This window comes from Schistocerca cancellata, chromosome 8 (assembly GCF_023864275.1).
Source record: "Schistocerca cancellata isolate TAMUIC-IGC-003103 chromosome 8, iqSchCanc2.1, whole genome shotgun sequence".
NCBI lineage: Eukaryota > Metazoa > Arthropoda > Insecta > Orthoptera > Acrididae > Schistocerca > Schistocerca cancellata.
In genome coordinates, this window is record NC_064633.1 from 414,107,415 (window position 1) to 414,134,146 (window position 26,732).

At 37.3% G+C, this 26,732-nt stretch overlaps 1 protein-coding gene across 2 annotated transcripts in view; it reads left to right on the forward strand.

Annotated features, from left to right (window-relative positions):
- Nucleotides 1–26,732, forward strand: part of LOC126095301 (ubinuclein-2) — a 381,847-nt gene that overhangs the window by 189,988 nt on the left and 165,127 nt on the right. For both annotated transcript variants that reach the window (XM_049910091.1, XM_049910092.1), the window contains 2 exons: nucleotides 18,989–19,169; nucleotides 19,391–19,868. In XM_049910091.1, the coding sequence (XP_049766048.1) occupies nucleotides 18,989–19,169; nucleotides 19,391–19,868 (659 nt within the window). The remainder of the gene's footprint in view (nucleotides 1–18,988; nucleotides 19,170–19,390; nucleotides 19,869–26,732) is intronic.

The window sequence follows — 26,732 nt, forward strand, 5'->3', positions numbered from 1 at the left end:
TATGAAGAAGTGTGTGAAGCAAACTGCACATAACAGTTTCATGCATAAACAGTGGGGGGAGGAATTGTTGCCAGTGGTGTTTGAACGTGGAATTTTTGGCACGGCCACCTCAAGCTCTATCAGTTACTCACAGATACACTTTTCCTGTGCTTCGTAGTTCTGGTGTTACTTTTAATTATCATTTACTTGTGTTCTACTGGATGAGAGCACGTTACATGAATTAAATTGTTGTTTTGGTTGATCTCTATCGACGTACAATGCTTGATACCGATCTGAGTGTCTGACATCTGGAGGATTTGGTGTTAGTAGAAACAGTTGGTTTGTCTGTCTTTGTCTGTCTTTGTGTGTGTGTGTGTGTGTGTGTGTGTGTGTGTTTTACCAATAATATAAAATAATGCCAATATTTATACAATCTGACTTCTGCGCAAATTCAGTGTAGTAATTTGAACGTTGTAAATAAGTGTGATAAATGATTATTCTAATCAGTGTTTATTACCCCATAAAGGAAAATATGTTCAAAATTTTTTTCAGTCATTCAACATCCATGACAAACACTCCACTTGGAATCTGTGGAAGGTACATTAGCATACCCTTTTTTTTCTCTCTCATTGTAAATATTTATTGGTACTCTTGTTCTTCTGACATGTTCTACACCCTGAAGGATCTCCTCACTATGGGTCATTGGAAATGAAAAGTGCAACTAATCTAATCTCATCTAGCAGCCATCATAGAGTTCCATGCCTTCTTGCAGGCTTTTAGAATTCGGCTGGGCTGCCAGAGTGGAGGCACAGCAAATGCACAAAGAATGCTACATTTTCCATTCATTATTTCCTGAAAATGAAAACAAAAATTTTATGTGTTTATTGACTAACCTACTTCCTGGAAACGAAGGGAATACATTGCTTGCACATATCCACGTGTTTCCTCTCTCTCTCTCTCTCTCTCTCTCTCTCTCTCTCTCTCTCTCTCTCACACACACACACACACACACACACACACACACACACACACACAACCATGTGAATGCTATCTAATATTTTTATTTACTAACAGAATGCACTATGCTTTTTTGCCTGTTGCTTTATTAAAGGTTTATTTGCAACTTTTTTTATACTGAAAACTAATTTGAACATTTTTTAGTGTTCTGTTTGCTACGGCCTGTCTTGTGTTAACAAACAGGATAGTAGGCTCTGCTGATTACACCAATTTATTACTTTATTAAAGCAAGAAGGTATAAGAAATACATTATGAAGTTGTTAGTAACGATAAAACTTAACGATGTTCATTTGGTGGTGTGTCCTATTTCATTCAGCTGTCGCGAAGAAAAACCATCCATCCTGTAACATAAGATTTTATTGAAAATGGCAGGTTTTTTATTTTATATATATAAGAATTAATGTAAAGTTTAATGCTTTGTAATTGCTTATCTTTGGTGTTATCTATTCACCTCAACTCCGGATCTCAACTAATATTTATGGCCCAAAAAAATGTATGGTTTGTAATGGCTCTTAGCAGAGGTACAGCATGAAATTAAGTTAGAGTTAATATATTTTAATTTAAATTTTTTTCTGCTTGAGGAAAATCCATTTTTTCAAAGGAAATCTGTATTGTACAAAATTAAGTGGGTGGTTAACTGGAAAGGTGTACATTTCAGTTTCAGACACTTTACCTTGACAATCTTTCAGGAGTGGTGTATAAGCTTAGCAGACCCATCCAATTTATTCTTACTTTAATGAAGGTACAACTACTCTGTGGTATCAGCAGAAGAATGTACATCAACATAGTGCACGGACTGTTGCAACATAGAAAATAGAAACTTGAGTTCAGAGATTTTCTTTCCAAATTTACATCTTACTGATTTTCAGCCTTCAGCCTGACAGTGAGTTGTTACTTTATCCCAGTGTAGTAGTTCTTGCTGTGTAGCATGAAGGCACCTACACTGTAGAATTTTATGTCTCTTTGTTGAATTAAGTACTCTGTGAAGTGAAGTGAACTGAATATCTTGCATTTGGGAAAATTAAGCTTCCAAGCATGTAGTATACCATATGCAACTGCTCTGAACCAGAATTGCGAGGTTTTGTGAATATTTCCACTTTGTGTGGATAGCTTGGTGTGTAATGTACCAATGGCAACCTGGAGATCAAGATGGGCACATAAGGGTATTTACAAAGGTACTACCCTTGATGTGTGGAATTTGGGACAAGGGCCACGTTAATATGGCACAGGGTGTTACATAGTTTGAACAGGCAACAGAAGACTGCTTGTAAATATGCTGGGAATATACTGTAATGGTTTTCTTTACGTTGTGGCATGTAAGGTACCGCCCATGGGAGGTAATTTGATGTAGTTATTAAGAAGTGAAGATGAGATTGGATGCTAACAATGTGTGCTCTTAGTATACTTTATTTGACATCGTACACTGACTATTAGAGATCAGTTAGCTAAATAACTCTTAATCTACCCATTGACAGGTGTCCATTTTCAGTTAAACTACTAATGGATCTTCCCAATAAAATTCCTTGTTTGCTGTTGACTATATTACTATCTCCATTTGAACTGTTAGAAACACACTCCTTAATTCATATAATTGCAAATGTAATTTGCTTAAATGCACTAGGTGAAAACATCGACACTCATTTTTCATGCCATGTTTACCTGGAAATATTCTGTATTGTCTCCTGGTGTGATTTTATGGTCCAGTTATTTGAAAGAAAGGTGAACATAATTAAAGTTTACTAAGCTGTCATAGGAACTGAAATACTTTCATAAAGTATGTTGTAACCATAATGGATTGCAGCAACCACATTGATATACATATGAATTGGCTACAAAGGCTTACATCAAAACAGAGACTCAAATCTGAGTTTTCTGGTTTTCATGAGCACCCTCTGTACAATTACTGGTCAAGCTCACCTCACAGGAATTTATGGCTGGCCAGCACACATGCCTGGGTCATCCAGTGATAGTGCTACTGCTTAAGTAAAACAGGGGATCTGTATCCAAGGCCTCATTCCACCCACAAATTCTCAGTTGTCACTTTTGATGCATTCCACATTTTCATAATAGTGCAGTATGTACTTCCTCACAAAAGACGTGGTGGAAATTTGAAGTGAAATATTCATTCTGCCCCACAAAGAAAAAAGAATGAAAGTTTTTGTTGCAAGTAATGTCAGATAACATTACATCTCATAAATCAACTGACCTGTTGTAACTTCATCAATAGTTGCTAGTATTGATTTATTAGTATTGTGTGTTTTGGAGTATTTCACACCCAAAGCAAAACGAGAAAATTTGAACAGTGTTGGTGGAGACTAAATGTCCTCAGTTTGCAGATTGCTAGAGGCTTGTAGCATTTTCAGATTTGACAGTTGCTAGGGTTATTATTTCCGTCCACAGCCTGTGGTCCCTATTAACTGAACTTGTTATACTTCTAAAGGTAAAAAAATCTGAACTTTTATTCTTTTATGTTTTTTGTTATCATAAATACTATATAAGATAGGAAATCATTTTACAGATTTGTATGGTTTTCCTAGGAACTCTTTCCATAAAATTGCTACGTAGTTGTATGTGTCTGTGATGTCTGCAAAACATTAGTCTCCATGAGTTTGTGTCTGAAATTATTCAGCTACAATGAATATCCAGAATGAAGAAACGTATTGTGAAGCTGTCTGTTGATGAAAATAGTTATTTAGCAAAGGAAGAAACAGTAGATTCAAAAAACTCTCTCTTATTGACAAATATTTCAAAACTTTATTTGATTCTCACATTAAATTAAATCCACTGTTGACAAACTTTTTGTTCATGTATTATTAAGTGCAATGTAATACAACAGTGATCATATCGAAAAGAGTAATGTCTTGCCAGGCATGTTTTGGTGCTATCCTATGAAAGAAAAATCTGCAAAATTGCACAAAAAACCTAATACGGTCCAAACGTCAGGTTTGAACAAATAGAGGCACTTCATTGCATCTCTGATTAATTTCTTCCCTCTGTAGCAGATAGTCTGATAGTCACATGGAGAACCCAGATTCTATAGTTGGTAGTACCGCGATTTTTCTATGTTGTGTATGTTGAAACGATGTCCATATATCCATGTGAATGTTACTGAAATGATGATTGGTGGCGAAATAGTGTGTCTGGTTTCATAAGCTAGCATTAACAACTTTGAATGTATAATGTTTATTTGTACATTTCTTCTTCTAAATCCATCAAATTGAGTAGATACATCTAGGTGGATGCAGACTGATAAAATGCTGTTATGGAACAAGTAAAAAGAAAGAAGTGAGTGGCTATACAGTATTTTTCACAATTGCTGTTGCAGACTTCTAGGGGTTGTAGAGGGGACTTACAAGATAAAGTTTTAATAAGAAAGTCATGTCCATAATTATACCATTTAAATGTAAAATAAGTTTGAAGGATGAATCAGTTTCAAATTTTCTACTTCATGTTATGCACACAGCAGAAACAACAAATTCTAACCTGTGTACTCCACAGGATGTAGTCACTGTGGCAGTTCTTTTGTCAATTGCATAAGGTGTATCTATGACATCCGCTTATGTACACAGAGTCACAAACTGTGTAATGTGCTGAACAGTTGCATTTGTTGCTGGCGGAACTTGTGCAAGGAGATCTTCGGGCTGTATAGGAGTCTCGTACAAAGGCTCTTTATATGGCCCCACAAGTAAAATTGAAATTAGTTAACTCTGGCAGTTTTGACATATCCAGCTTTCACACTATATGTTTGGTTGAGATGTTTGTGGAGGCCATGAGCAAAATGTGCAAATACACTGTCATTTTCGAACCACATTTGCTGGTGAGATGACAGTGACAAATCGTCCACTAACTCCACCAGTACTTCTTGCAGAAATGCGTACCATGAAGTTGAAGATTTGAAAGTGATCAGATGCTCAAACTTGTTTTATATTCAAATGGTACATTTCCAGACATGTGTCCCATATCAAAACTTCATCTGCTAAGTTCCTTGTACAATCCATAGGGGCCTGTACTATGAAACACCCTGTAAAGGCAAATATTGGTGTTAAGTCACAGGCCCTACAATTCAGTGAATATTGTATTAACAGTATTTCTGAATACAGTGCCGCAGTTGATCAGGAGAAATGAAAGTTGTAGTACTGACAGTTTACAGACCATTGCAGGAAATGTCATCAGGCAGTGTGAATGTCTGGAAGAATGTGAATCTGCTGTTAAGTGTACACCATGTGTGTTATTTGTTGCCAGTTGCAAATCTAATGTTACTTTAATTGTTATTGAAAGGACTACAGTTAAAGACACAAATAATTTGTGTGTAGACTTGGCCTGCTTCCAGAGAATTTAGAACAGGGCTGCATATGCTGGTGTCATCATGCCCAAAGGTTCACTTGAGGCATAAAGAAGTCGAAAATCCATATAAATTCAGAATTTAAAAAAAATGTATTTTGTTAACAACTCATACAAATTACCTAGGTTCAGTAATCCGTGTTTCTGTTAGATGCATGAATAGTAGCGCTGCAGTTTTGCCTTGAAAATGGCAGGGTGTGCTCCTGTTCAAATATTGGTGGTTGTTGGTGACGTCACCTGGTCGCTTTCCCATAAGTTATTTGAACATTGTATATGCTGGGACAAACTGAGGTCTCATGTTGTAAATATGTTTCTGCTCTTATAACAACACATTATTTTATCAATAACACATTAAGTCCAGAGGGTAGTAGAATTTGACCAATGTTGCAGCAGGCAATGTGGATTTGAGAACAATCCACAGATCACAGATATTTGTGCCCCACAAAGGAATGTTCAAGATAATTAAGTTTTGGATACTAACAACTTTATGTTTAAAGTATGCCAGGATTTCCTTAATCCTCACTACAGTAGAATTAAGGGGTCTCGCCTCAAATGTTAGCAACCACCTTTTGCAGTGTTATTGCAGTGAACTTAAGTTTTACTACAAAGAGAGAGGAAATTCAGCTGTAACCATCATTATAAACAAGATAATTAAATATAATGTGGAACATGGCTATAACAACATTCAAACTATGTTCTTATAAACAGGTGTTGTTGTAACCGAGATTTGTATTTTCAGTCTGTTACGGTGACAAATGGAAAACAACAAATTTATTTAGCCTTGATTTATTTTGCATATATTAACCACTCTTCAGCTTACATGGCTACAGTATATAGAGCAGTATGTTGAGTACTTGCCAAACTTCTTTGCATAGGAGTGAAGTAATCAGTCATTTTACTCTGCTGTCTATTTGCTCAGTACAGGCTTTCTAAATTTTGTTCTTTGTTAATTATTTCATTTGAAATTTCACTGCTCCCTTCCTTAGCTTCATAGAAAATGTTCACAATTCTAATAGCTTGTAAAGTGTCACTCACAGTAGGTAAAGGCACTTTATTTCTTTCTTCTTCCTATTCTTCGTCTCCCTCTCTCATTTAATAGTCACTGCGGCACTGATTCTTCACTTCATTTGCAATTTTGTATTCAGTTTGCACTTCACTTGTAACAAGTTCATCTATTGTTGCATACACTTCATAGTCACACTGATTAAGAATATCAAAGTGGATTTCTGGCAACAATGCAAATAGTGGCAGATCATCATCGTAGTCAAATGTATCTTCAGTTTTGGCAGCATTTTTTCCTTCACTTGTGATTCCTACATGACAGAGTATTTCTTGGTGGTTTGGGCTGTGACCCTGCTCCAAACTTTATAGAATAATCCAGCTTTTTCTCAATGCATTGTATCAATTTCACTAATATGAGCTTATGATAATGGCATTTCAGGCTCCTAATTACTCTTTGGTCCACAGGCTGCAGTGGACTTGCTATATTTGCAGAAAGAAAGACAAGCTTAATATTCTCCAGATAAGAGAGTATAGAATGTGCTGCACAGTTGTCAACGAGAACCAGTATCTTCCTTTTCTGACTTCCAAGTGTGTGATCCTAAAACCTTATTTGTGTTTCAAAGAGTTCAGAGCTCATCCTGGACTTATTGGCACTGTTTTACGCTGGCAGATTTTTTTTTCACCCTTAAAACACCTAGGATTTTTGGATTTACTAATCACAAGCAAATTTTCTTCTCTATTCTATATGAATTAGCACAAACCAGAATTGTTATTCATTTTTTAAATAATTTATCACCAACACATTTTTCACCCTTGAATTTTAGAATTTTGTCAAGTGTCAATTTAAAGAAAATGCCAGTCTTGCCTTCATTAAAGATGTCACAGTCTGCATAGCCTTCATGAATTGTTGGCTGCGTGGTAGTAAGCCATAGTTGGATTGTTTCAGTATTCATAATGTTGGCTTCACCACTCACTTTGCCAAAAGTAATGCCACAACATTTGAATTTGTCAATCCAGCCACTGTTGCACTCAGATTCCTCTGTTTTAATTTCTTGGCAAATTCTTATGCTTTCATCATAAGGAGATGTCCACTAATGGATACTTTGATTCTTCTGTTGCTTGAACAATTCATCCATGTTACTGTGTTCAGCTTTTCATAACCGCTTAATTTTAGTTCCATTTTGTTCAAACACACTAACAATTTTATCCTTGTTCTTGCAAATCATTTGGACTGTGGAATTTACGAGACCAAATTGACTATATATATTGACCTTTTTAGCTCCATTCTTGATTTCGTGAATCACTTTCACTTTTTCTTTAATAACAAATTATTATGCAAAATGATATTGTGTGTACTATTGACGCGCTCTGTGATTGTCAACACTACCAATCTATGAATGCGGTAGGTAACAAAGAGATGAGGAGTGTATACTACACCTATTGTTTATGGAAGGGCAGAGAGAATAGTACGTCAGGTTGCCTTGTAACAACAACAGATTTCCTTCTGCAACACACTGATTCTTGGAAAATCTTGTTGCTGACTGAGGTTGAAAATGATTTTATGTACAAGGAACACGCATATATACATTTTTCATGTTGAGAAAGGATAAGAAGTATGTTCCTTATGAGGAATATGGCCCAACCACATTATAGCTGAGTAGTTGTTATAAGTATTCTGAATACTGAAGGGACGTCGGGTAGAATAGAAAGAAGTTTTGAAAATGTCTAAAACATATTTTGTGCAAATCATTCAATTGTGCACCAAGATGCTAACTATCTGATGCTGAGACAGGAGACTTATTCAAAGAGTTACAGAAGGTGATATGTGACACCAAATTGCACTACAAACGGTAATGAGATTTAATGTGAAACTAGGGCACTTCAGTTATAACAGAAATGAAGAATGTTATAAATTTGTGAAATTTTCTGAGAAAAGCATTTCCTTAACACATTCATCCTGAATAAAACAATTGTAAAATTATGTTGAATTGAACTAAAAATGAAATTACCATGTTCTGTGAAATAAAGATAATATTCGGGATGTGAGTATCCTAAAACATGTTTGTATTAAAAGTGATCACACTCATTACATCCAGAGTACACATACACGCAAAGCTAGAAAGGAACAGACGTATCAGGCAGGAAGTGAGATATGTAGATTACCATAAGTTATTGAACAATTTGGAGATATATACCAGATTAAATTAAGCAACCCTTTCGACATATTGTTAAATGCAGGTTATATGGGCATAGACCAAAGAGACAATTATTTATCATAGGTTCCTAAGGAACCAGCAAAAGATGGTGCAGATAGAAAAAAGCAAAAGGGAAGAAAGTGGAACAACATGGCTGTGGTAAAAAGGTGAGAATTTCAAGCAAACGGTAATAGGAATGTGACAGAGTATGCCAAATTACTCAAAATTATTTAGAAATATCTTCGAGAGAATGTGACAGGATACAGTGGAAATTTAATAAGAGAACACGATTTAAAACAATAGGCCTATGAAGAAAACAAAACAGAAACTTCTGTTGGATTAACATAACAGTTCATAAGTTAGGATAGAACAGTACCAACAGAGAGAATGGTACAAACGCGTGTAAAAGTTTGTATAGTTCAAGAGATAAATTAGAAACATGGATAGTTAATAAACACTTTCTAGCAATAATGCTAAATGAAGTGTACAGTGCCATTTGATGTATATAGGAAGGAAAGGTACTCTGAGATGGTGTCAGTAGGAATGATTAAGGCAAAAGGAACCGTAGAACAAAAGAAACTTTCAAAATTATTTTCAGAATGACTGTGAAGGGGGAGAATTCCCTAACACGGGAAGAGTGCTATGTACATACTCCATTATACAAGAGAGGAGACAGTCAGGACAAGAGAACTATAAACTTAACAGCATCTCCTCAGTGTAAAAGATATTCACTGATGTCATTACCAACTGAACTAAAAACGAAACTTTAATTTTAATCAGGCTAAGAATCAAGCTGAATTCAGAATAGGTTATTGGACTGGGGTGCTTTGCGAGTTCTTGTGTAGGTGTAGATGTGGATGTTACGCTGGGCTTGGCAATGAGTATTAATTGCCACTTTGTCTGGAATTTGTGTATTTTGAGGAGCAATACCTGTACTACCACCAACTGAGAAACTGTACATTGATATACTTGATGTTAGTTTAATGGAGAAAGTAAAAATTATTGCCATACCTTCTATTACATTCCATTAGAATATTAAGAAATTCCGAAGTTAAAGGTGATTCAGTGTTACCAACTGACTGTCAGTTTTGATTATGTTAAGTTCCAAAGATCGGGAGGGCCAGAGGACATCATATTATCTCCTTCATATTCATTTACCACAGTACATGGCATGGAGATAATTCGAGGCAGCCACTGCTAATATGGTAGTGAAGCATCATCATGTTGAAACCACACCCTGCAGATAACTCGTACATCCAGTGAGACGTTAGTCACATTTCGATACTACATGTTATGATGACTGATACTTCCATTTTAGTGTATATCATGTTGCAGCTCAACAATAGTGTAGGATTTTCCATATTGTATAAGATCCATTAACATTACCCACTACCAAAAAGAATGACTATTGTACTCCTGATATAATTTTGTGTGCTACAGGTGGAAACCAGTAATTGTGCTGTATCTTTATAACAGAAGTCTGGCTATGCTAATGCTAATGTGTGTTGTGTCAAACAGCAGTCATCACAACCTCTTAAATATGATTATACTTGACTGGATGGTGTCTAATAGGCTGTCTCCTCAGTGACACATTTTCAGACAGATGTCATTCCACTCTACTAAACATTTCTCTTGGTTGTTATCTGTTCAGATAAAGTTTGTCATACAGACATTGTGTTCTGAGACACTTTGTCATAGAGCAGTATTAAATACATTCTGAGACAGTGAATAATGTATGTGCTGTGATAAGTCAGGGATTGGAGTAGCAAAGATACACACCTACCTGCAATAAACTGTGCTCTGGATTTGAACTTGCCTACACATATCCTGCCCACTGTCTCAAATGAGCCAAGAAAGATCTATTATTGATTGGACTGTTTCCTCCATATACAGAATTTGGTTCTGATCTGTGCGTGCACCACCTGTTGTAGCAGCATATTTTTCATATCAGTGATCACTTTGTGGGTTCATACAGATTCCAGATATCAAGCTATTGTTGACAATAATGATTTCTTCTCTTTTGTAGTCTGAAAAGCACCCACATCTCGTTTGTGTTATCCCAGGCAATATTGAGAGACCAATTGTACTGAAAAATACAGAGCGCCTGAAACAGGGAAGAGGATTATGGGACAATCCTACATATAAATGACATTATTAAAGAGAGGGTGGGAATCACTTGCAATGTGTTTTTAACTGTGTACACGAAAGTTTCATTATTCAGCACTGCAGTGAAATTTAGAACAAGTAAACCAGAATGTTCACCTGGTGCAGTGAAGTGCTCCTTCCTTTGAATATTGACAAATGCTTGATAATACAAGTAGATGGAACAGTTCAACTTCTGAATAAAGTGGTAATTATCTACCACTAATGTGCAATTAAATACTCTGGAGTAATTTTACCAAGTGATGAGGAGTGACAGATACACAGTGAGCAGTAGGAAACTAAGTAGCCGATTAAGATTACTGGGAAAATGCTGCAGCTACTAATCTCTTGCTTCATTTATTCTTCAGTAATGCTTACACACTTAGGAGAATTCACTATGTCAAAATCAGGGGTAGGTAAAAGATTTCAGCCAGTGTATTATAGAGTTGCCCAGGGACCCTAAAATCAAAACTTTTAGAAGAAATGTCATTCTTCTCACAAAAAACTACAGAGACAATTTCAGAAACTGGTGTTTCAATATCTCCATTATATACATGTAGCAAGTCCCTAAGAATAAGTGAAGATTAAGATACATAAGATAGGTTTTTCCCCCACACTCTGCTTGTAAACAAAATAGGAAGAGGAAGTTACATAATTATAGATTATATTATTTTATACTTAGAACAGTTTGAAGATTGATGTAGGATTTGGCATGCCTAAGAGTTGCACTTCAATAACTTTTCAGATAGCTTGTACTTCGGCACAGGTGTAAAAATTTCTGCTAGGTTTCCTGGGCTAAAGCTTAAAAGGTGGGGTTTGGAATTTAACTTTGGCTGTCCTTTCTGTGGACATCCATGGTCCAGACCTGTGTTAGCTGTTTTCAGTACCAGTTATGGACTGTTTAATGTAATCATCTAAGAATAATCATGTTTAAATGGAAACAAAGCACCCGTTGTTGTTTCAGCCTCATGATCAGGCATCAGGAAGGACAGCATGAAACCTGTAGTGTCATGATGTGCTGCGTTGTATGTGAATGTCCCAACAGGCAGTATTGTATCTCAGTCTCTCTGTTCATTGTCAACAAACATAAGAGCATTTCTGTCAGTGTCTTGTTATAACGTCCCATGAGACCATTAGTCTGTGCCTGGTAGGCAGTTGTCATTCTGTGGACAGTGTTGGATTGTGAGATTACAGTCTTGATTGAAACACTTCTCCACAATCAGATATCGCTACATGTGGTGCAATGCACTGCAAAATTGTGTCTTTTACAAGAAACAACCTGATTTTTGGAGCTTTGGAAATCTGTATAGCTTATTCAGAAAATAATGGTTGAAGGAGTGAGTAACACAGTCTGGTTATTCCCATTTGTAGACTTGGAAAATCTTCCCAAGAGGTTAATTCCAATCCTGTGAAATGGAGGAACTGAAGGAGGAATTGGTACCAGATTTTCTGGGATTGCCTGAAGCACAGGCTTTCTGTAAAGTGGCTTACATAATGTCTGACACTTGGGTGGAGACTTGGCCAGTGATACATGCTTACATGCTTAGGATACTAAGTGGACCTTAGTGCTACAGACATAGCCATACAGTTCCATGGGTAAAATTCACACAATTTTATTTACAATACAGTACAATGCTTCACATGCATACAGCATATACATTGCACACACATCTGCCTCCCCCATCTCTCTTTCCATCTCCTCCACCCACCCCCCTCTCTTTTCACTTCCTCCACCCACCCCCCTCTCTTTTCACTTCCTCCACCCACCCCCCTCTCCTTTCACTTCCTCCACCCATCCCCTTCTCTTTTCGCTTCCTCCACCTCCCTTCACTTTTTCTGTGTTGTCCTTCTCCTACTTCTCTGTGGGTCTCATCCACCCCTATCTTTCTTCATCTCCTCCTCCTTCCTCCTCCTCCATCTATGTCTGTCTGTTGTTTGCTCTTCCTCACTACCTCTGTTGACCCCCCCCTCTCTCCCCCTCTCTCTTCCCCCCTCTTCCCCCCCCCCTTTTCCTCTTCCTCTCCACCCTCTGTCTTCCTGATCATCTCCGTCTGCTCCCCCATCTCTCTGTCTTCGCTGGGTAGTGACTGTAACCACTATACCATACTGTAAAATGCACAACTTGCAGCAAAATTTCTATGGTGCTGTTCCCCACACCCCTGAAATGTCTCTCCTTTCTGAATGGTGTGTGTAATATTGTCAGTGTGTTTGATATGTTTTAACTACACTGAAAATGAAATTTGTGAACAGTGCTTGCATGACTCACTTAAGTTTGTAGATTTAGCAACAATTAAATAATGAATTGCTTTTGGCCTCTTTTCAGCAACCAGTACTAAAACTTTTTTTGATCTTTTGTGTTTGCGAAAAATGTAAAATGTTAAGGAATATATTTTGTTAGTTGATTGGGATGGTTCTCCAAGCAAGTCAAGACAATACCAAATCACTTGAGTCACTATGTCTATGGTATTAAATCTATCCCCGGGATGGTAACAGCTTTACTTTCTTGATCAGGCAAACCAAAGATTTGAAAAAATCGGCTTTAAGTTTTGTATTGTGGTGATTACAAAGAGTGAACAGCATTTGCTTCCTTAGCATCTAACGAATTTTGTTGCTAAACCACAGTGGGTCTTTCCCATCCTTAATTCATTTACTAGGCATGTAGTTGTCCAGAGCACCTATCTTCTAAGAGAAATTGCAGAGTCAGTATCGCTTCACGTGTTCCTGCATTTCTCTGGAACCCAGGCTGATCTTCCTTGAGGTCAGCTTCTACCAGTTTTTTTCTATTCTTCTGTAAATAATTTGTATAGTATTTTGCAGTCATGACCAATGATGCACATGTGTGGTGGTTCATGTAGATACATGAATTTTCTGTGTAGCTAAAAAACCACTTACGCTTACCACCTTTTTAAAATTATGTACTGGCTGTTGCAATACAAATGAAATATTACTATGATTGATGTACCATGTGAGTTTTGGCTGCGTCCATAGGTGACGGCCACTGTTGCATGACTTTGTGGGATTCCTCAACTCAGAGGCAGCCAGTTCAAATTTTTGTATTGTAAAAAATTTTAACAGTCATTATTTAGTGGCAAATGGTGGAAAGATGTGGTGGCATAAAAGTCTTGATCACAAGGCTTTGCACCAGTATCACGTATTAAATTCTGAACATTCTCCACAGAGTGTCATGGATTGAGGGCACTCTCTTATTACCAAGAGTGAACATCCTTTGCGTCCTGAGCGTTGAACGAATTTTGTTGCTAAACCACAGTGGGTCTTTCCCATCCTTAATTCATTTACTAGGCAAATAATTGTCCACAGCACAATTTAAAATCTGTTTAAACTTTGCCTATAATTTTTCTGTGTATCATACTCTAACTAAATGATTACAGTTGACTTTCTAAGCGAGGTGCTAACAATTGCTTATCTGCTGTGTCTAGCAGAAACACTCTCTTAGCCTTCTTTACTAATTTCCTAACTTTCATAACCTTAGTCACTATGATATTGTGATCACTAATCCCGATCTCTATATTGCATGTGGGTTACCAAGGTAGATGATCAAGACAGTTTTCTGAGATGTGCCAAAAGTGCTTTGGAAAACTCCAGAATGAAATTTTCACTCTGCAGTGGAGTTTGCAGTGCTGTGAAACTTACAAGCAGCTTAAAACTGTGTGCCAGACAGAGACTCAAACTTGGTGCCCTTTGCCTTTCGTGGCCATTCACTGTACCAACTGAGCACTTGCCTGGAAAATGTAAAGGTCCCGAGTTGCGAGTCTCGGTCTGGTGTACAGTTTAAATCTGCCAGGAAGTTTTACATTGTAAGACTCTCTCTCTCTCTCTCTCTCTCTCTCTCTCTCTCTCTCTCTCTCTCTCTCTCTCTCTCTGTGTGTGTGTGTGTGTGTGTGTGTGTGTGTGTGTGTGTGTGTGTGTGTGTGTGTGTGTGTGTGTGTGTGTGTGTCCTTCCCCAGTGCCTTCAGCCTGCCCCACTCAGTTACCTTTGCAGAATGAAATGGTACCAGTTGATGTGGAAACAGGTTGTCCTTTGTCTGCATTCTGTTTACTGACATATCGTTGGAATTGGAAATAGGCTTTGTCTGTCCACAAAATGTTCAACGGCCATTCATTGTCAGCTTACATGCAAGCAAGAAATTCTAGAGCAAACGTTTGTCTTACTGGCAGGTCAGCTTGAAGGAAATCCTGAACTTGGGTAATTTTGTATGAATGGCAATTAGGATGTTTTGTAAAATTTTATGCACCATACTCACAGGCGTGTCTTCCAGACCCTTGGCAGTCACCGAATCAGTGCCCTTTTTCATACCCTTGAGTGTCCGTAACTTCTGCAGAGCTGCTGGTGCACAGTCACTGTTTTTGTAAAAGAGCTTTACCATCAGTGCATCATCCTGCATTGAGACAGTAATGCTGAGTATCTGAGACACAAACTGAGGAACAGCTCTGCTCCCCTCGTCTTTTATATTGCATATTCTGCTGATTACAGTGCCATTTAGTGATGAAATATGTCTTTCTTTTTTGTAACGCTTCCCCCCTCTTCGATAATATTCCGTTCAAATTTTGATGTGATTCGGGGCGGTGTTTCATTTCTTTTACTATGTTTTGAAACTAGAACTATAATTTTAATCACCATGTATGTACATAATTCTGAGAAGCATGTATTGAGGGAAAGTATCAATATTCACAGGTTGTGAAGCAGCCATTGAGATCAAGCATGTTGTTCTCATAAACTGTCCCCAAGAACCAGCTGCAAAGGAGCAAGTAGTAGTTTTAGTAGTACTTATCATTGTGCCCAAAAATGCAGAACATCCTACCCAAAACCTTTTTCACCTTTCCTAAAGTGGTATTCCATTGCTCACCCAGTCTACACAATATCCTAGTCCATCCGTATGCTCACTCCCAACCTCTTGGCACAAGATTTGTACCCTGTGGAAGACCCATGTGCAAGATCTGTACACTACGCCCACCCAGCACATTATACTGCAGTCCCACTGCAGGCTTATCCTATAGGCCACATGTGAAAGCAGTCAAGTCAGGTATCAGTTTTACTGCAATTTACTGTATGGTATAGCATTTTATATGGACATGAGCACCAACCAGCTCTGGATGTGAGTGGATGGCTCCTAAAACTGTGGCCAAGAGCAGGGTTGACCATCCAGTGGCAGAACACACAGTAACTGCAACATACTTGACTTGAAATGGCTGCTTCACAGTTCACACCATCTGGATCTTTTCCCCAGTACCAGATTCTCTAAGTCATATAGAAGGGAGTAAGCCTCAGAACCAATCCTTTGATCTTGGAAGCCTCCTGTTCTCTGTTTCCTCTGTGTGTGGCCCATGACACCAACATCCATTATCTTGCACTCCCCCTCCCAGTCCACTCCTTCATGCACAACTCCCCCTGCCAGACAAACTCAACATTGTCACATCCTGGTGCTTCCACTTCTCAGCTGCCATTATCCAGTCTTCTCGCTCTTCAGCAGATCGTTCCTATCACCCACTCCAGTCAACATAGGCCCTTAGTAGAACTGCAGAAGGACTCGTCCACAAGCACTAAGTAACCTTACTTGGCAGGAGAAACCCTCTTCAGTGGTTTATGAGGTGCATCCAGTAAGTTCTGATTGTGTTCAGTGATGGCAGGAGTAGTCAGTTAGAAATGTGCAAGAATAAAGAGCAGGTAAGTGCAGTTTCAGTCTTGTGACGATAGTGGTCACTGCCCAGTGCTAGGATTAGGATGCAATGGCCAACTGTGAGGTTGGTGCAGTTATCTGATTTTTGCAAACTCAGAAGCAATCTCCTGCAAAGATCCATTGCCATCTGTGACATGTGTATAGACACGACATTATGAGCGACAGTAGGATCAGACAATGGTGCAGGCAATTTGCTGAAGGTTGAACCATTATTCACGATGAAGACCGGTATGACCAACTGTCTGTGGTGACACCATAACTGATTTCAGAACCCGACACTTCACGATTTCAGAACTCTCTCATCAGTGTCCCCAGGTGTCTCAATCGCTGTTGCTCGTCCGTGAAAGGCAAAGGTCCCGAGTTAGAGTCTCGGTCCTGCACACAGTTTTAATCTGCCAGGAAGTTTCATATCAGTGCACACTCCACTGCAGAGTGAAAATCTCATTCTGGAAATATTTCTTTCCTTCTTCTTCTTCTCTTTTTTATTTCTCTTTCCAAAACTTACTTTCTGGATGCATCTTTTACTTTGTGTACTAAAACTTTGTTTGCAAAATTCCTTTAGTCTGAATTCTTGCAGGAAGTTGTCAACATATTACATTAATTTAGATTAGATGTGATTGAGACAGTACTATGGGTAAGTGTACTTACAGAAACTTCCTGACAGATCAAAACTGTGTGCTGGACCGAGGCTCGAACCCACGAAAAGCAAAGGTCCAGAGTTCAAGTCTCGGCCCAGCACACATTTTTTATCTGCCACTCTCTGTCCAGAGTGAAAATTTCATTCTGTTAGTGTAGTTACTGTTGCTGATATGTGAATAAATGAAATTGTAGTTTGTGGCTACCCCTGTATCACAAATTAAAGCTAACTCTCAGATTACCACTGCTGTAAACTGCATAATATGTAAAATTGTAGTAAGCTTTGTGGAATTTGAGACTTTATAAAACTTCAACACATTCATCAGCTGTAAAAAAGAAGAAGAAGAAGAAGAAGAAGAAGAAGAAGGAGGAGGAGGGAAAAAGTGGTTCAGAGCCAACTGAAAAACGTGAAAAATACAGTTGGATCACTACCAAGAGATAACTGGGTCGCATTGTCCCAGGGTATCGGAGGAAGTTAACCTGTCAGTTGTTCCTCTGATCCTTGGATTGTCTTCTGTTTAATTTCTTTTAGGACTGCCATTTCATTTCTCTCCCATTGGGTAATAATTATTTGTAAGTTTATAATAGTTCCTTGTCATGGAAAGGCAAACACTGAAAGAAGAAAGTTGTACAGACACCAAAGAAAATGAAATGCCACACTGTATTCTGATTCAGTAGAGAGAAAAAGTGCTGGTGAAGAGTGAGAAATAACAGTGGATCAGCGTCTAAAATTAAAGTATAAGACTTCTGGTAGATTTAGCATAAGTTCAGGCAAGATATACGTTGTAAATTAATTAGGTGTTGACAGAGCCACTCCCACACTCAAGATTCTTCAAACCTTGCATCAGGTGACAATATTCAAGTAACTTAAGTGGTGTAATGAGTACCCAGGTCCCTAGTGTTATGTTCCATAAAATGTTCAGCCATGGGATATCGAATGTCACTGGTGTTGGTGGTTGTTCATTTGGAGTACAGTGCTCTGTTACTAGAATCCTTTCCTGTGCTTTGTACCCTGCTTACTCCAAACATTTCTTGTTACTTTTCCTCTCTTCTAGCGCATTTATCGGTCACTCCTTCCTCTTTTACACCTCACACTTCCTGTAACAAAGAATATAGTTATCTCTGGCCCTAGTTGTGTGATATTAGTATCCATCACTACTAAACAGAATGTCCCTTTTGTTTTTTGAAGCTGGTAAGTAAACATTCCTTTTCCTGTCAAATGTGTTAATTCATACATCTTTATTTATGAGTCAAAGTTTGCATGATCTTCTCCACAACTGCTTGTATCTGTGTAACAAAAAGCACATTTGCAAGAAAGTATGTATGGTCTGTATCAAATCTCTTCAGTTGCTATTTCTTCTCTTTGTAGTGCATAGTTTGTGTTTCACAGTCAGTGGCTGTTGGTAAATGATAATGGAACACTTAAAAAAATGCTGTAGTGAAGTTACATATTTTGATTTTCTGCTTCAAATTCCTTCTGTTGTCTGTCATTTCTACATGTTTTACATGTTCTTTGTACCCACAATACGGATTTGTACAGTTGTTCCTAGCTTTATCATTTCATTCATTCATTCATATTGTGGAAAGGGCCCATAATAAAACTGATTATTTTATAATTTTATCACTGGTATGTTGTAAGCTTTTGAAATAAGTTTTTCTGAGCTGAATATGTACTAAACAATATGCATTAATTCTTAATTGTGTTATCAGAGTCCCTGTCATTCTTGTGACTTTTACATTACACACATAGAACTTCACATTTCTATCATTCAAAATATTTAAACAAGTGTACATGGTACTGGCAACTTGTAGTAGGAAGAAAACAGGTTTGCAAGGTTCTGTTACATTAATTTAAATGCTTATAATATCTATGTGTGTTACTATCATGTTATGTAACTTACTATTCCTTTAATGATTTAAATTACTGCTACATGTTTGCAGTCCTGAACTACGTTGCATTAAGAATTTACCATGTTGCAGAAACCAAAATTAATGGTTGGAAAATCTGATTTACTGAAGAAACAAAAATATGCATCACATGATAGAGATATTTTGAAAAAGAAAAGAAAACGAGCTATTGATTTAATAAAGAGGAAGTCACCAACAGTGAAAGAATTATTAAAAGAAAAGAGAGAGTATCTGGAGCCTACAGTTCCTCCAGGTATGAAGTCATTTTATGTTTGGATAACTTTTCCATAAACCTAAACATAACGTGTAATCTTATTTTTACTTTGGTCTTGCAATAAGAGTTTTTATTGCGGAATATTATTTTCCGTCATTACTAGTTAGTATTGCAGCTTTGAAGCAACTTTTGTAAATTGTAACCTCAAAATTTAACATTTAGGGTTTCAGTTTGAAATTGAAACAAAGCTGAATTTTCAGTTCCAGAACCTGAAACAGAACCCAAACCCACAGTTCCAGAGATAAAGAAAGCTGAACCAAGAAATGTCGTTGTCGACTCTAAACAGCTGGTTGTGGAACCAAAGAAGCCCAGTGTATTGCCAGCTCCTAAGGTGCAGTCCAACACAATAACTGACGTAATAGAGTCAGTTGTAAGTGCGGCACGCGGTGACGATGAAGTAAGTAAAGACAGTGCTAGCTCAGTATCCAGGTCTGCTTCAGCATCTGTAATGTCAAGTGATTCAGATGCCAGTCAGGATGTCGAAGCAGACCTTGCTTGTGCTGAGACAGACATTATAGATAAGGAAAAGGAGGAGCAAAAAGAAAAGACTGAAGAAAAATTACCAGAGAACTTATCTGAAGATATGAAGGAACTTATAGGAGATCTGAAGATTGCTGCCCTCAGTGCTGATGGAAAGTGCAAATTTTTCTCTGCAGAAGTAAATCAGATGGTTTTAAGGTAAGCAGTTTACTTGATACATCCACTGTGATCGAAAAGACCCTTCTTTGTGCTGAGAGCTGTCAGTTTTATAATTTGGTCCTGAATTAAACAAAGTGTCCCTCTTTGCAGCCAAATCACATTATGTGCATGGCATGGAGGACAACATTTTACTGATCTTTACTTTCTCACTCTTTGTTGTACTGAAAGTACAGTTATAATCATTCCTGTGCTTGCTATATAGTAAGGCATATTGCTGTTGTTCAACTAGATTTGTCAAGCTATAGTCTAAAAAAATCCTAAGTGTTATTAAATGAAATTACAGTTGTAACTGAAAATACTGTATTTTAGATATAAGAGTGCAGCATAGTTGGAGAATTTCATCTGTGGCTTAATAATGTGTGTTTCTTGTGTAGATATGACGGGCTGCATAGATCTACGTGGATCTGAAGATAATAGAGTATTGATCAAAACAAGTCTTCATAAAAATAAATATGCAGTTGAGGGGTCAAGAAAAGTATTAATTTAAAATACATGATTTAATCCTTCCCATTGTGGATGAAATTGTATTAATCAAATACATTTGAATATTATGCTCCCAGAATACACTAAAAAAAGGGATGGGGGTTGGGTGGGGAGTGCACCATGAAGGAGTTTCCCAAATGGTATAGAAATTGGTAGATTTGCTATAAATTTACAGACAAACAAATGATTATAATTTCAGAAAAATTGGATGATTTATTAAAGAGAGAGAGCCTCTTAAATTGGGCAAGCAGCATGGTGCTGGTCCACCTCTGGTTCTTAGGCAAGCAGTTACTTGGCTTGCCACTGATTGATAGAGTTGTCGGATGTTCTCCTTGAGAGATATTGCGCCAACTTCTGTCCAATTGGTGCCTTAGATTGTCAAAATACGGAGCTGGTTGGAGGACCGTGCTCATAATGCTCCAAACATCCAAGCATGAAGACAAGCAGTAGAACCTCTCACCATGTGTAGGTGGACATTCTCTTGCTGAAATGTAAGCTTAGGATGTCCTGTCATGGAGGGCAACAAAACATGGTCTAGAATATCACCTACATACCACTTTGCTTTAAGGGTGCTGGGACTGAAGAGAATTTGGGCTGTTTCATATCGCTCTGGGAGGGGAAATATGCAAGCTGAAAGAGCTGAACATATCAGTGTGTATTTATAAATAAAGTTATTCTTCAACACAAATGTCAGTTTCAACAAATCAGTACTTGCTTAAAATCATCTGATTGTACATTGTATGCCCTTCTCCTTCCTCTCATGTTTGACCTGACTTACTCAGCCAATTATAAGCAGATCTACAATTTAACATAGGCCCCAAAATGCAGTGCAACTTGGCGTTTTTCACATATTCAATCAACATCAGTGGTGAAAGAAGTAATGTAATCTTAATTATTTTCAGACATAATGGCTATGTTTGTGCACTGTGACTGTGTGGGATAATTATTTATTTCAAGTTTCTGCTACCAGTCACTTCTTATTTTATGTTTAAACTAACATAACGCAACGCGTTTCGAACATGTTCTGTTCATCTTCAGGCGTTTATACGTACATACATACATACAGAGAAATGTTACTCAAAAATAAACAGCCTTAAACTAGATTAATCTAGAACTCTTTGTCCATTGTTTTTTACTGTAGCTGCTGGTGTGGCATTTGGGGGGGAAGGAGGGGGGCCAGTGTATGGCTAGAAATCGAAATCGGTGATGTCTTCTGGTTTTCTTCCTTGGGGTTGACTATGTATATCACAGCAATTTTATCATCTTGCTGCTTCATTTGCATCACTGGTGTAATGGCAGAGCTGTTAATTAACATTACACTATTGCACATCAGTGACAAAATATAATGTGCAATAGTGTAATGTCAATCAACAGCTCCGCCATTACACCAGTGATTCAAGTGAAGCAGCAAGATGATGAAATTGCTGTTATATACATAGTCAACCACAAGGAGGAAAACCAGCAGAAAACATCGCTGATTTGTATTTCTAGCCATACACTGCCCCCCCTCCTTCCCCCCAAATGCCACACCAGCAGCTACAGTAAAAAACAATGGAAAAAAGAGTTCTAGATTAATTTAGTTTAAGACTGTTTATTTTTAAGTAACAGTTCTCTGTATGTATGTATGTATGTATGTATGTATGTATGTATGTATAAATGCCTGAAGATGAACAGAACATGTTCGAAATGCGTTGCATTATGTTAGATTAAGCACAAAATAAAAAGTGACTGGTAGTAGAAACTAGGAATAAATAAGTAATGTAATCTAGTGCAGTCTCCATTCAAACAGGTCTGAGAAGTCCCTAACAGTACTGACCAACCGCCGTGTCATCCTCGGGCATATCTGGATGTGGATATAGAGAGGCACGTGGTCACCATACAGCTCTCCTGGCTTTTGTCAGTTTTCACGACGAGAGCCATTAGTTCTCAATCAAGTAGCTCCTCAATGGGCCTCACAGGGGCTGAGTGCGGCCCGTTTGCCAACAGTGGTCGGCAGACTGGATGGTCACCCATCCAAGTGCTAGCCAAGCCTGACAGTGCTTAACTTTGGTGATCTGACGGAAACCAGTGTTACCACTGCGGCAAGGACGTTGGCCAAAAGAAGTAATAAATAATGGAAAAAGTTTCTGTGGCCAACTAATGATCAAACCCAGCGAACATTACTTTATGGAGAAATCGTGATTGCTGTATTGGTTTAAAAAATGTATTTCCAGGTATATACATATTTATATTCTTATATTATATATAATGTAAGAATATAAATACAATTATGTACGTAAGTAAAAATTATTTTGACAAAGTATATATATAGTTCCTTGTAAGGATCACACGGTGAAATTGTTGAGGCTTGTCTAACATCTGGAAGCTCTAAGAGTGGTATTCTCGAAGGTTTGCCTTGCATTGTTAGGGGCAGACTGGAATCTAGCTCATTGCCAGAGGTTAAATGTACTCTCCACACTAAATGTCCGCAGGGGGTGTTGTCTATAGCTCCGCCATCATTTCTTGAAATAGTTGTTCACTGCAACTTGGGAATCCATGATTCATTGAAGCTTTCTCATTTCTTTCATTTTTATGAATTTCAGTGGCTTCCCTGAACAAACTGGTATGGTAGCTCTTCTCTACAGCTAGAACTTGTTTGATGGCGAATTTTGTTGCTAAGTCATCTCAAATGGTATGATTCCCGCCACAACAGTTTCCTCCACCTGTCCGAATCTGCAGAACTGTTTTTGATCAATACTCCTCGTCCTGATGGTTTATTTGATCACTCCAAAGTAGACTGAGTCACTTGTACACACTATGCAGCATACTCTGAACATTGCAAATGAGTCCCTTTTGTCCCTTGCACATCTGAGAGGTTGATCTTGGTCAGTTTGTATACAGTCTTTATGCTGTGTTTGTGCAATGTATTAGATTTAGATTTAGAGTAACTATTCATTCCTTAGGCCCACAAAAGAGGGGATCCGCCTGGGTGTGGAACATGTCAGATAAACACATTACAGAAATGTAATTAGAAAAACTTGAGTTTCATTAATTTTAATGATCCTCAGTCAATAAACAGTAAAATTATGTACATGAATTAAAATTAAGCTTCTAATATTTACATGTTTAATACTTACATCTGCTTTCATTAAATCCATCATTCACACAGTAGCTAGTTACTTGGCTATTACAACCGCGTATTGTCAAAAATTAAAGTAAATTATTCATTTCAATGATCCTCAGTTAAGAACGGTCAGGTTATGTACAAGATTTAAAATTAAACTTCCACTATTTACAGACTTAAGACTTACATCTGCTTTCCATACATCCATCATTCGCATAGTAGGTAGTTACTCAGCTGTTACAACCAAGTATTGTCAAAAATTAAAGGATAATAAATTTTCATTAAAATAGTCTACTGCACTTGTTGAGAAATTCATGTATGGAATAGGAGTTGACCACCAAAAATTCTTTTAAATTATGTTTAAATTGTGCCTTGTCTGAAACTAAGCTCTTAATGGTTGCTGGTAACTTATTGAAAATATGCGTTGCTGAATACTGGACTCCTTTCTGGGCAAGAGTAAGTGATTTTAAATCTTTATGTATATTGTTCTTAATCCTAGTATTGATACTGTGTCCTAAGCAGTTAGTTGGAAAAAGAGATGTATTATTTACAACAAACTTCATTAAGGAATAAATATACTGAGAATCTGTGGTTAGTATGCCCAATTCTTTGAATAGGTTGCGTCATAATGTTCTTGGATTTACACTACACATTACTCTTATTTTATGCTTCTGTACTCTAAAAATTTTTCTCGATTTGTGGAGTTACCCCAAAATATGATACCATATGACTTAATGGAGTAAAAATAAGCAAAATATGCCAGTTTTTTTAAATGTTTATACCTCCTGTGCCTGACATCATTCGCAATGCAAACACAGACTTGTTTAGGCACTATAGCAGTTCATTAGTATGTCGCTCGCAACTGAATTTATTATCAAGTTGTAATCCCAAGAATTTTACACTCTCAACTTCTCTTATTTCCATGTTGTCATATTTTATACACACACTAGAAGGAAATCTCTTGGAAGCTCTGAACTGCATATAGTGGGTCTTTTCAAAGTTTAATGACGGTGAACTGGCAATGAACCACTTACTAATGTCAGTAAAAATTTGATTAGCTGCCCTTTCTAAATTTATATTTGATTTACTATTTATTGCAATGTTTGTATCATCTGCAAATAAGACAAACTTGGCATCTGGTAATGTAACAGATGACAGGTCATTAACATACACAAGAAAAGGTAGTGGACCTAGTATGGAACTAATGACACCCTTTGTTTTCTATTAGTAAGATATGACTGAAACCACTTTGCAGCACTACCAGTGATGCCATAATATTTTAATTTTCTTTAAAGAATGCTGTGATTCACACAGTCAAAAGCCTTTGACAGGTCTCAGAATATGCCAGTTCCCTCTAATTTGTTGTCTAATGAATTAAGAACATTTTCACTGTTAGTGTAAATAGCCTTCTCAATATCAGAACCCTTAAGAAAACCAAACTGTGACTTTGACAGAAAGTTATTTTCACTAAGGTGCCCAAGTAGACGCTTGAACATAACCTTTTCAAAGATTTTTGAAAAAGCTGGCAAAAGTGAGATCGGTCGGTAGTTTGATGGCATTTCTTTGTCCCCTTTCTTGTGGAGAAGTATAACTTAAGCATATTTAAGCCAGTCTGGGAATGTTCCTGTGATAAGTGTTTGATTACACAAATAACTTAAGATATGACTAAGCTCACATGAACACTCTTTTATTGACTTTGTTGATATATTATCATAACCACTAGGATGCTTTGATTTCAAGGACTTCATGATCGATACTATTTCTTTGAGTGAAGTAAGTGTCAATTTCATTTCACTGAGATTGCTTGTGTGCACTGGTCTTAGATACCCCATTGCATTATTTACTGAACCTGACAACACCATGCTATCAGTAACAGAGACAAAATACTTGTTTAAATGGTTTGCAATACAACATGCGTTTGTTACCAGGGTTTCATTTATGTTTAGAGCTATTTGTTCCTCCTCATATCTGGTCCTACCTGTCTCTGACTTATCTATATCCCATATTGTTTTTATTTTATTGCTGGATGTATTATTTATCTTCTTATCATAAGGCAGGTGTTCAGATTTCTGGATAACCTTCTTCAATATTTTGCAGTAATTTTTGTAATGAGCTATAATGCTAGTATCAAAGGCGTCCCTACATATCAGATAGTTTCCTTTTTGCCTCACATGATATCTTTATCCCTTGTGTGATCCATGGTTTCTTATTAGACTTCTGCTTAATTTGAAATACCTTCAGGGGGAAAAATTGTCAAATAAGATGCTAACTGTATTAATGAATGTTTCAATTTTCCATTTGTGTCTTGGGTGCTGTAAACGTCCATCCAATTAATTTCTTTGAGCAGTCTCCTAAATTTCTCAGTTTTGGACTGTTTTATTGGCCTTCTGTACTCAGTTCTGATAGATGTTTTACCATGAAAATTTTCAAAATTTAATGTCAGGTGTTGCATGTCATGGTCAGGTAGCCCATTTACACCTGGTTTTGTAAGGTGGCTTAGTTGCCTAAAATTGTCTAAAAAGATATTATCAATGGCAGCCTTAGAACATTTGTATATCCTAGTTGGGACATTTACAGTAGAAATTAAACTGAATGACAATGTAACTAGTTTTTCTAACTGTTCACTGACAGCGTTTTTCAGGACATCTATCTTAAAATCACCAGCAACCACTAGTGTTTTTTTTTTTTTTTTTTATTAAAGAGATGAGATGATAAATCTTCAAGACCGTTTATAAACAGGTTGAAATTTCCTGAAGCGCAACTCCTCCTTTCTCCATATTTTGTCTACAGAAGTAAGCGGCTAACTTAAATTCTGTAAGGTTTAACATATCAATACCAGTGGTCACATGATGTTCAGAGAGGCAGATTATATCAACTGGGTTCGATGACTCTAATTCATCAGTGCACATAAGTAGTTAATTAATTTTACTTCTAAGCCCTCGAATATTTTGATGCACTAAAGATAGTTGGCATTTCACATTTACAGAGATAAAATCAGGTGGAAATAAAATTTCTGCTGATTGCTGTGAATTTTTAACCAACATTTGTGTTCGCTATTCCAATGTGCCAGGATTATGCTGTTTGATTTCTCTCTCAAACTGAAGGTTTGTTTCAATCTTTACTTCTCTCAGAACTTGACTTCATTCTGTCCTACCTATCTTAAAAAAGGTTTTGCTCCAACACCTATGACCACTGGTATATTACCATTCATGGCAGTGCCTCCCCCCTTACATTTCCTGCTATTAGCCCAGCCAGTT